Source organism: Sardina pilchardus, chromosome 1 (assembly GCF_963854185.1).
Source record: "Sardina pilchardus chromosome 1, fSarPil1.1, whole genome shotgun sequence".
NCBI classification, from domain to species: Eukaryota; Metazoa; Chordata; class Actinopteri; order Clupeiformes; family Clupeidae; genus Sardina; species Sardina pilchardus.
In genome coordinates, this window is record NC_084994.1 from 8,864,021 (window position 1) to 8,875,654 (window position 11,634).

The following is an 11,634-nucleotide window of genomic DNA, read 5'->3' on the forward strand; positions in this document are numbered from 1 at the left end:
AATGAGCTTTTGCAAATGTGAAGGTGTGGGTAATTGGTTAATTTGGCCACGCCCTCTCTGGTGCACTTTAAAAGGGTTTTGGTTTATGGCAGACCTTTTAGAGAAGTGCAGGTTGATGTGTAATGTCCATTTTAATACAGAAGTTTGTTAAATTAAAAACAAGTCTTGACCGTTTTCAATCTTTTGAAAATGCAAGGTGGTGGACAGTAGTCTGGTTTTCACCGTACTAAACTCAATCTTTTAAGATTGAACATTAGTCTGGCGAGGCTGCGCTTTGTTTCTGCTGCACTTCGCGTCGCTTAAAGGGATAATCCGGAGTGAAATGCACTTTAGATCAATTTGTCGGACTATTGGGAGGACATACGTTGAGTTGACACCAAAATCATGTCATTCGGATGTATTTTGAGAAAGTTCGAGTTCACCGTTTTTAGCCAAAACTCGTTAGCCTGGAAGAGACCGGGGCGGGTCCTTTCGCCGCTACAAAACGCAATTTTTATACCTCTTTTACTGTTCCAAACAACACTACACTTACGTGGTAGTGAGTACAGGGTCCCTAAAGCCAAACCGAAGTATCCCCACGTCTTTATGTGGTCGGATAGAGAGTCCAGAATGAATTTAATCGAGTCCGTACCTTTCCGGAAATGTTAGTAAAGTGTTGTTAAAGTGTTGCCAGCTGCAGCAGCGACATTTCCGGAAAGGTACTGATCTCGATTAAATTCAAAAACTGTCCTTTAGCAACATCTTGAGATTTTTTCTTAAATGATATTCATATATTGAGTGTTTACTGTAATATACCCATTAATCAAAAGTGTTTAAAATGAAATATGGGCTTTAAGTTTCGTTTTTGGCGCGTCACCGGCCAATAGCATGCCAGCCCTAGAGTATGGCCGTTTCTGATTTGAGCCAAAGTTTCTGGCAGTAAACAGCTAAAATAGGTCTGCTGGTATCCAGCCTGAGCTGCCAGGCGAAATTCAAATTCCCCTGAAGTTCAGTGCAGCATAGGTGGACAGTTTCACATATTGATTTGAAGAAGTGAGAAATCCCATCTTCACTGCAGGATTGTAGTTGATAGTGTGCAATAAAGTGCACTTATAAGCAATTTATTAACATGTGTATACATTTATATCCTATTACATTAAAAACTTTCAGGTGTGTGTGTGTGTGAGTGAGAGAGGAAGAGAATGTTCCGTTCAGTTCAGTTAATCTTTATTTTTCCATTTTACATGTGTACTGTAAGTCTTGTGCGGGTCACTCAGCCGTGTGTGTGTGTGTGTGTGTGTGTGTGTGTCTGTGTGATTTGATTGTGTTGATTTATCGGAACACTTTGTATCCCTTTTATCCATTTCTGCAATATTTTATATTTTTGTTGTTTGTTTTTCATGTTGTTATGCAGACTTGATGAATGCAAACTCTCAGAGAAGTCCTGTGGAATTGTGGCTACTGTTCTACAGTCACCAAACTCCCTGATAGAACTGGACCTGAGTCACAATGACCTGGGAGATTCTGGAGTACATCTCCTCTCTAAGGGTCTGTCTAGTCCTAACTGCAAACTGCAGACCTTAAGGTTGGTGTCTTTGTAAATGTCATTTGTAAATGATCATTATCATGATAAGAGAAGATAAGATAGGATGAGATAATCCTTTAATTGTCTCCCAAAGGAGAAATTTGCATTGTTACAACGTCCAGACAGTGAAGGAAAGGAAAAAATAAGACTTGCAGAAACCCCCTATCCCCACATAGTACATCTGTAAGACATGCAACATGCAACAGTACACATTCCTCGGGCATGCACCCCTCCACTATAGCCTACTTGTTGGAGCACATGTGGGGAAAGCACAACCACTATGTACAACCATTATCACAATACCAGACAATCTCATCAGCCTGCACTAATGCTAAAATACATAATAAATAGATAGATAAATAAATACATACATACAACAAGGATAACCTGTCCTAATGCAATGTATAAGCACTGTATAAAAAGGTAGTCAGTAGAACAGCTCTAGTAGTTCTAAAGTGCCTTGTGCTCTGTCGGGACGGTGCTTATTGTACAATCTAACAGCAGTAGGTAGGAAGGACCGGCGATGTCTCTCCTTTATACACACAGGGTGTAGCAGCCTGTCACTGAAACAGCTGCTCAGTGTTGTCAGAGTGACATGCATTGGGTGACGCTCATTGCCCAGCATAGATGTCAGCTTTGCTACCATCCTGCCTTCTCCCACTATCTCTATTGGGTTCCATTAACAGTGAACAGAGAAGCTCTCATTGCACATTGCACATTTGCAAAAAATAAATTTATTCACGGAAATGGAAGTGTGCATCATGTTAATTTAGGCATTAAACCCATAGGATGCAGTGCATGATAATATGGCCTATCATAGACTATGCTTCTGACAATGGCATTGTCTCCAGGGTTCCTACCATCGTTATGTTGGCAGGTTGCTGTGCAAGGCAAGTCTTGGATTTGGTGTGACCGCCTCACAGGCGTTAATGTTGCTTTAAAATTTAAATGCTTCTTAACTGAAGTAATGTAGAACTAATACGTGGGGAACTTTCTATGGACCTTATAATTCGTAGGCTATTTGCTGTGTGTTGTTGATCATGCCGTGCAAGCTGGTCAATTAGCACTTGTTTCAACAGTGCGATTTTTATCCACGCTCATGTCATGTTTAAAGGCTATCAGTCTCTGATGTTAGGATAGCCTACCCTCTGCTCCTTTGCAGATTAACATGACTTGACGTATGCATGCATGTGTTGTCGAAAAATAAATGGTTTTGTGAGGTTACACACACGGAACATGCTGGTAGCCTAGTTTTGTGGAGTGTTGTGAAATGTAACAAGAGAGAATGTACATTCACGTGACTGTGGTCGGATGACGTCGCTGCTTAGCAACCAGGGCAGTTGAAAAACAGAGAAGAAGGGATTCGGAACTTCGGAAGCTAGAACTAGGCTAGCTGCTACACGGTTTTGACACTGGGGTGAAAAAGTTGCTAAAATGTTACAAGCTGTCATAACAGATCAGTGTAGTTGGATGATACAGCCACGGAGGTCGATAGTCACGTATTATTTTGGCAAGAGTCGGATGAGTCGACATTGTGGAGGTTAGTAGCCGTGACAGCTCCGTCCGGCATCTTTTGTCTTGTGCCAACTTTGTCTTTTGAGTGTTTGTCTGTGTTGTTTTTATTATTTGTTGATTTTTGTCTGATGTCTGTGTTTGTATGTCTTGTGCCACGGGTACGCTGGCTAGTACGCCGCTCCGTACGGCATTTCTTTATGTAGCGATTTGTTATTTTTTAAATTTGTTTGTTTGTCTTGGTGTCACGCTTGGTGGGCACGCTGGCGACTACGTACGCCGCTCCGTCTAGCCTCTGTTGTCTTATGTACCCTATGTTTCTTGTTTGTCTGACTGTTTGTTTTACAGCACTTTGGTCAACTGTGGTTGTTTTTTAAAGTGCTATATAAATAAATTGACATTGACATTGACATTGACAGTTCTTTGAGTGAAGTTAACTTGAACGTTGAAGTCATTTGGTAGCTGAATCGGTATCTAACTGCTAGTGCTACTGTAACTAGATCGGTAAGAGAGTACTGTAACACACACCCGTTAGTCTGGAATCAGTCTTGGGATCTGTTTGCAATTGATACGGAAGGACAGAGATAGGGAATGTTCGCCATAGTGAGATTAACGTTACAACTTGGTGGACGTTAATGGAAAAGCCTCCAGTGGAAACCGTTAGAACTATCCTGGAAGCTCACCACGCGCAGCCATCGTCCCCAACTCAACAGCGGTTCTCATGGCGACGGTCGCTTCGCGTCATCCCTGACAACCAGTGACCACTCTCCGCTGCTGGGTCTGGCGTATATGTTTGTTGTGTGTCACCTAAAGGTACGTACGGTAGGCTACAGGTTGTTTTAAACATGTTTTAAGTGACCTAGTGTAAAAGGCAACACGGACTAGGCCTAGTTAGCACAGAGGGTTTTTCTAGAAAGACTCATTTGAACGGAATAGGCTATCCCGATTGAAAAGCCTGTCGGTCTCCATGGACTGAACTAATAGTTGATGGACCATTTTCACACACAGCAGTATGAAACAGACTATTTATGACATTATTGAATAGTACTCTTAAGTAAGTGATATTTTTCCTCAATTTACTCCATGAATTCATTTGTTATTCTATTTGTTCTAAGTGATGTTTATCCTATTGAAATTGCAGAATGTTAGAGAATGGGATTCCATCTAGGCTAGTGGTTCTTGTTCTTACTTTACGAATTTGATACTCCATTTTGAGATATTAAAATAATTCATTAACACTTGATATATTTTATACACACCCTTGTTATCCTCCCAGTTACACATGTAACATGTTGGCATGTAACATTTTAAATTAGGTCTATCCTACAAGTTGTTACAACAGTCTGCCCATATTGCAAAACAGCAGTCCAATATGTGGGATCAAAGGGTGGTTGAATCCTGAGGGTTTGCTGTGACATCGTTTTAAAATTCAATTCAATTCAAGGTTGCTTTATTAGCACGACTGTAAGTACAGTGTTGCCAAAGCACAAGCAAAACAGCATTTCTTAACTATAAGAACAAACTCTTTTTTAACAATTAGATCTAACAGCAATTAAAACTAACTCACTCTCTCTCTCTATCTCTCTCTCCCTTTCTCTCTCTCTCTCAGACTCAGTAAGTGTGGCATCTCAGATGAAGGTTATGTTTGTCTGGCTCTGGCTCTGATGTTAAACCCCTCCTGTGTAAAAGAACTGGTTGTGAACAACAATCATCCTGGAGAATCAGCACAGAAACTGTTATCTGCTACACTAGAGGATCCTCACCACAAAGTTGAAGCACTTCAGTATGTACTCTAGAGAACCAGAAACATCAAGTTGTAGTCTGGAGTGATTGATTGATTCTGGATTGATTGATTGATTGATTGATTGATTGAGTGAGTGAGTGAGTGAGTGAGTGAGTGAGTGAGTGAGTGAGTGAGTGAGTGATTCTTACATTCACACAAGTGGATCGAGGACACATGAAATTGCATTCAGTAGCCCTACTGCATCATCTATACACAGAACAGAACATTTGATTGCCAGACTTAAACAAAAAAACAACTCTACTTTTGAATACATTAATGCATTTACTATTGTATAGTCAGAACACTTAAATGATCAAGTAACTACAGTATGTGACCTGTTACTGTTACTGCAGAAGGACTAGTCCTCACTGCAGGTAACAAATGAATCATGAATCAATCAATAATTAGTCAATCTAAATGCAGCATCAACTACACGTATAATGTTATGTCTATTTCACTAAATGTAGTCAATTTGATTCAAAGTAACTTCGCGTAATATGTTCTGTCATAATGCTGTCAAATGTTGCAGATTTGCTGACTGTAAACTCACAGATAAATCCTGTGAGATTGTTGCTTCAGTTCTACAATCACCAAACTCACTGCTACAGCTGGACTTGAGTCACAATGATCTGGGGGATTCTGGAGTTCAGCTTCTCTCTAAAGGACTGTCCAGTTTTAACTGCAACATTCACACATTAAGGTGGGTATACATTGTATTATCATCTTAGATTTCTGGTCAGCACTGAACATGCTTAATATTGCATTGTCTGTAGTCCAACTCTTGAGCTGATTGTGAGTTTCTAAATCTGTTTGTGGATTAAGCAATATGGCACCAGTGAGAGTGGCGTCGGCAGCAGATATCACCATGACTGTGATGTGCTATTAGGCACGAGGCCAGAGGCCAAGCACAGTGTGTTTTACAGGGTGCCTGAACATGTATTTAGAGCATTGTAGTTTATTGATATTTTTGTGTTAATTATGTGTTGCTAGTTTTCACACACACACACACACACACACACACATAAAATGTATTATATTACTGTTAATACTGTAATAATGACCCCCCCCCCCCCTCTCTCTCTTTCTTTCTCTCTTTCTCTCTGTCTCTCTCTCTCTCTCTCTCTCTCAGGCTCTCTGATTGTCTCATCTCAGAGAAGGGTTGTGGTTTTCTGGCTTCTGCTTTGACTTCAAATCCCTCCCATCTAAAAGAGCTGGATCTGAGCTACAATCATCCTGGAGAATCAGGACTGAAGCTGTTATCTGCTAGACTGGAGGATCCTGTCTGTAAACTGGAGATACTTAAGTATGTTCAGAAAGAAACTCAGTGTTGTACATTTAGAAATTGTCCCCATTGTGGAGACCTTAGTTATTTCTTCATACCGAGTGAAGTGGCCTATTTTCCAATGTGTATTGTGATAGCTGCTTTACACTGAAATGTATTACCTTTAATTTGTACCTTTTGATGCAACACCCAGTAATGCAAATATGGATACAGAGGTGTGGTCAAATTCACAAACAAGGTGGAATGTTAATGAACCTTTGCAAATAGTTTTCTGTTTGTTTTTAACTGTTGAGAGATTTGAAACTAATTTGCCACAAACTTTCATCACTGTTTGCCAAATTTGATCACCTCTCAGATTCCAGGTTGTGAGGTTAACAGAAAGACAGGGAGGTGAGCAGAGAAGCAGAGAGCTATTTTCTGGGTGCTGATAATTCTGTATATAGGGACACTTATGAAATACTAATCTAAGTGAAGGACAGACAGTGTCGGGGGTTTTAACTTCATGATTGTGCCCTTCTGAGAATTAAATGATTCTTGTGGCATCACCTTGGGACAAGTGGATGTCCTTGTATGTGATAAAGACAGCTGGAAAAAGAGTTACTTCAGTACTTTGTATCATGGGTGGGCAAACTACGGCCCGCTATGCCATGGTTTCTCAAAGTGAGCTGTGACGCATACTCAGGGGTGCTGTGGAATAGTGCAAGGCTTAATAATTTATTCACATATTTTTTTATTAGCCATAAAAACATTTTCATAATACAGTTGTGATAGAGGTGCAGATGTTTTTTGCACTTCAGTTGAAGGCGTCCTCTTGATATTTCTGTTCATATTCTGGTCACTAACTGTTCAAAAGTTCTATTAACTGAGTTGAACTAAAGAGAGTGGTTCATTAAATAAAACAAAAACCTCACCTTCTCTTAGTAATGCTATGATGATGAAAGCAGTTATGGCCAATCCGACATATTACAAACTGCTTTTCACTTTTCTTAGATAATGTTTACAATGTCTATGTCAAAACAGCATGTTACTCATGATACTCATGACTTTGCAGCTTGAACGTTACGCTACTCCATTGAAATGGGAACGTGCTCTAGTACACAGGAGAGAGAGAGAGTGTGGCAGGTTCCAACTGGCTTTATATTTTATATTCTTTTTACAAGAACATTTTAAAAGTAAATCATGAAGGCAACAGAGTAATAGTTATATTTCCCACTACTGATCATTTATAAACAGTGACACAGACATAGGCACAGCACTAGCCATAGGCTGTATATGAGATGGCAAAGATCACTGAGAACTAATCGTGTATAGTGCTCTTAAAGTGACAGTGCACCATTACATGAGTTAGACAGCATCAAATCAGCAGTATTTCACAAACTGACATCTGTGAAATGGTTCATGTGTGTGACATTTTGCTTTTCTTACAGAACTGACCATGCTTCTGTGAGCAGAGCACGACCACGTTTGCTGAGATGTAAGTTTTTAATTGTTTATTCAGTATTTTTGATCATACACGTGCTTTAGCGTGGTATGCTTGAATGTGTGTGTGTGTGTGTGTGTGTGTGTAGGGTGTGTGTGTGTTGGTAGCGTGAGAGGGAGTGTGTGTGTTTGCTTGTGTTGACATGTTGTGTCTGTTTGTGTGTGTGTGTGTGTGTGTGTGTGTGTGTGTGTGTATGTTGGTAGGGTGAGTAGGAGTGTGTGTGTTTGCTTGTGTTGATGACATGGTGTGTGTCTGTGTGTGTTGGTAGGGTGAGAAGGAGTGTGTGTGTTTGCTTGTGGTGACGACATGGTGTGTGCCTACAGTATGTGCGTGTGTGTGTGTATGTGTTGGTAGGGTGAGTGGAAGTGTGTGTTGGTAGGGTGAGTAGGCCGCAGGCTGTGTGCGTGTGCGTGTGTGTGTGTGTGTGTGTGTGTTGGTTGAGTGAGTAGGCATGTGTGTGTTGGTAAGATGAGTGGGAGTGTGTTTTGTGTTGAAATGGAGTGTGTGTGCGTGTGTGTGTCTGTGTGTGTGTGTGTGTGTGTGTGTGTGTGTGTGTGTGTGTGTGTGTTGGTAGGGTAAGAAGAAGTGTGTGTGTGTTGGGGTGTGTGTGTGTGTGTGTGTGTGTGTGTGTTGGTAAGGTGAGTAGGTGTGTGTATGTGTGTTTGTTGGTAGGGTGAGCAGAAGTATATGTGTGGTGGGGGGTGAGTAGGAGTGTATGTGTGTGTGTGTGTGTGTGTGTGTGTGTGTTGAGTGAGTAGGAGTTTGTTTATGTGTATGTGTATTGGTAGAGTGAGTAGAGGTGTGTGTGTGTGTGTGTGTGTGTGTGTGTGTGTGTGTGTTGTGTGTGTTGTGTGTGTGTGTGTGTGTGTGTTGGAAGGGTGAGCAGAAGTGTGTGTGTGGGGGGGGTGAGTAGGGGTGTGTTTGTGTGTGTGTGTGTGTGTGTTGGTAGGGTGAGCAGAAGCATATGTGTGGTAGGGGGGTGAGTAGGAGTGTGTGTGTGTGTGTGTGTGTGTGTGTGTGTTGGTTCAGTGAGTAGGTGTGTGTGTGTGTGTGTGTGTTGGTAAGATGAGTGGGAGTGTGTTTTGTGTTGAAATGGAGTGTGTGTGCGTGTGTGTGTCTGTGTGTGTGTGTGTGTGTGTGTGTGTGTGTGTTGGTAGGGTAAGAAGAAGTGTGTGTGTGTTGGGGTGTGTGTGTGTGTGTGTGTGTGTGTGTTGGTAAGGTGAGTAGGTGTGTGTATGTGTGTTTGTTGGTAGGGTGAGCAGAAGTATATGTGTGGTGGGGGGTGAGTAGGAGTGTATGTGTGTGTGTGTGTGTGTGTGTGTGTTGAGTGAGTAGGAGTTTGTTTATGTGTATGTGTATTGGTAGAGTGAGTAGAGGTGTGTGTGTGTGTGTGTGTGTGTGTGTGTGTGTGTGTGTTGTGTGTTGTGTGTTGTGTGTGTGTGTGTGTGTGTGTGTGTGTGTGTTGGAAGGGTGAGCAGAAGTGTGTGTGTGGGGGGGGTGAGTAGGGGTGTGTTTGTGTGTGTGTGTGTGTGTGTGTGTGTGTGTGTGTGTGTGTTGGTAGGGTGAGCAGAAGCATATGTGTGGTAGGTGGGTGAGTAGGAGTGTGTGTGTGTGTGTGTGTGTGTGTGTGTGTGTGTGTGTGTGTGTGTGTGTGTGTTGGTTCAGTGAGTAGGTGTGTGTGTGTGTGTGTGTGTTGGTAGGATGAGTGGGAGTGTGTTTTGTGTTGAAATGGTGTGTGTGTGTGTGTGTGTGTGTGTGTGTGTGTGTGTGTGTGTGTGTGTGTGTGTGCGCGTGTGCGCGTGTGTGTGTGTGTCTGTGTGTGTGTATTCTCATGTCCGTGTTGTGTGTGTACGTGTGTGTGTGTGTGTGTTGGTAGGGTGAGTAGGGTGTGTGTGTGTGTGTGTGTGTGTGTGTGTGTGTGTGTGTGCTGTTAGGTTGAGTAGGTGTGTGTTCTCATGTTCTCTCCTCTTGTCTGCAGATGCCTGTGACGCGTGTGTAGCTGTGTGTGTGTGTGTGTGTGTGTGTGTGTGTGTGTGTGTGTGTGTGTGTGTGTGTGTGTGTGCTTTGATGTGGTGTATGTGTGTGTGTGTGTGTGTGTGTGTGTGTGTGTGTGTGTGTGTGTGTGTGTGTGTGTGTGTGTGTGTTTTGGTGTGTGTGTGTGTGTGTGTGTGTGTGTGTGTGTTTTGATGTGGTGTATGTGTGTGTGTGTGTGTGTGTGTGTTTGTGTGTGTGTGTGTGTGTGTGTTCTCATGTTCTCTCCTCTTGTCTGCAGATGCCTGTGATCTCACACTGGACCCAAACACAGCACACAGAAATCTCTCTCTCTCTGAGGGGAACAGAAAGGTGACATGTGTGAGAGAGGAGCAGCCGTATCCTGAACACCCAGAGAGATTTCACTACTGGTATCCTCAGGTGTTGTGTAGAGAGGGTCTGACTGGACGCTGCTACTGGGAGGCTGAGTGGAGTGGAGATGATGGAGCTGAGATATCTGTGGCCTATAAAAGCATCAAGAGGAAAGGGGACAGTAATGACGTCACAATGGGACGGAATGCCAAGTCCTGGAGTCTGCGCTGCTCTCCTCACAGTTACTTTGTCAGGCACAATAATGAAGAGACTGACATACCTGCCCTCTCCTCCGGCTCCAGTAGAGTAGGAGTGCACCTGGACTGGCCGGCCGGCACTTTATCCTTCTACAGCGTCTCCTCTGATACACTCACCCACCTGCACACGTTCCACTCCACATTCACTGAGCCCCTCTGTCCAGGGTTTAGCTTTTATGTTTATGACTCCTCAGTGTCCCTGTGCCAGATCACATGAGCTCCTCCTCCAGCAGGTACATCCACTTGTCATCCTTTCTCTCAATCCTCAGTCTCCTCGCTTCTCTCCTCTCTACCTCTCTCTCTACCCTCAGTTTCTACCCCCACTCTTCTCTTTTTCTCTGTCATTCCCCTCCCTTTCTCTCTACCTCTCTGACTCTTCATTCTTTCTCCTCTCCCCTATCCTTCTGTTTCCTCCCTTTCCACTTCTATTTGTATGTGTGTGGTTTGCATGAAACTGTCGTCTATTTGCATCATGACCCCTCTTTCTCTCTTCCCTCTCTCCTCCTTCTCTCTTTCTCTCTGTCATTCTCTCTACCTCTCTGTCCCCTCTAACATTCTCCCTCTTTTTCTCCCTCTCTCCTCTCTCTTTCTGACTCTTCATTCTTTCTCTGTCTCCCCTATCCTTCTGTTTCCTCCCTTTCTTCTTCTATTTGTATGAAACTGTTGTCTATTTGCAGACTTCATCATGACCCCTCTTTCTAGACTTCTCTTTCCCTCTTCCCTCTCTTCTCCTTCTCTCTTTCTGTCCCTAATCTTTCTGTATTATGAGGCTACTGTGGGCCATCAGCACAATAAATTAAACCAGGAACTTTGGCCACTAGGCTACAAGCACGATAGTTTAAATTTATCATGCACCATTGTTGCTGTAGTTTTTCATCTTCAGCTGTGTGTGTGTGTGTGTGTGTGTGTGTGGTTTGTATGAAACTGCCAAAATTCAAAACACAAATTCATCAACACAAGACACTGCGCAACATTCCACAGTAACCACGTAACCGTAGCAACATCCATTGTGATGTAAGCACCTGGTGCTTGATCTGTGGCCCTGGCAGTTGAGCATGCTGCAGGAACACCAGAGTCACACACTCCTGTTCATACACATGTGTGATGCTGAGATGCTATTGAGATATTGCTATCTATATTCAATTTATAGACTTCTGTTTTGGTGATACGAAATAAATTATGATATTGCTTTCTTCATATTTTGCGCTTTTCCTAAAATTAATGTGTGAATTATAAAAATGTTTCAGCAACAACAACATAATGTATTCTGTAAATTGAGTTATTTGCTGAATCTCTTTAAAAATGATTTCTATATGTGTTGACACAGAACTATAAAACATGCCTGTTTTCCCAACTTCAAATATGTAAATAAAATGTGTTTTTGACTTTAAAATCTCTGAATAAAGATTCCGA

The 11,634-nt window shown here is 42.4% G+C and overlaps 1 protein-coding gene across 1 annotated transcript in view; it reads left to right on the top strand.

The window, feature by feature from the left end:
- Positions 1–11,634, top strand: part of LOC134082625 (NACHT, LRR and PYD domains-containing protein 3-like) — a 17,932-nt gene extending 6,298 nt beyond the window's left edge. Inside the window, exons 7-12 of the mRNA XM_062538514.1 lie at positions 1,394–1,564; positions 4,686–4,859; positions 5,389–5,559; positions 5,989–6,162; positions 7,569–7,615; positions 9,894–11,634. Of these exons, the coding sequence (XP_062394498.1) occupies positions 1,394–1,564; positions 4,686–4,859; positions 5,389–5,559; positions 5,989–6,162; positions 7,569–7,615; positions 9,894–10,438 (1,282 nt within the window). The 3' untranslated portion in view covers positions 10,439–11,634. The remainder of the gene's footprint in view (positions 1–1,393; positions 1,565–4,685; positions 4,860–5,388; positions 5,560–5,988; positions 6,163–7,568; positions 7,616–9,893) is intronic.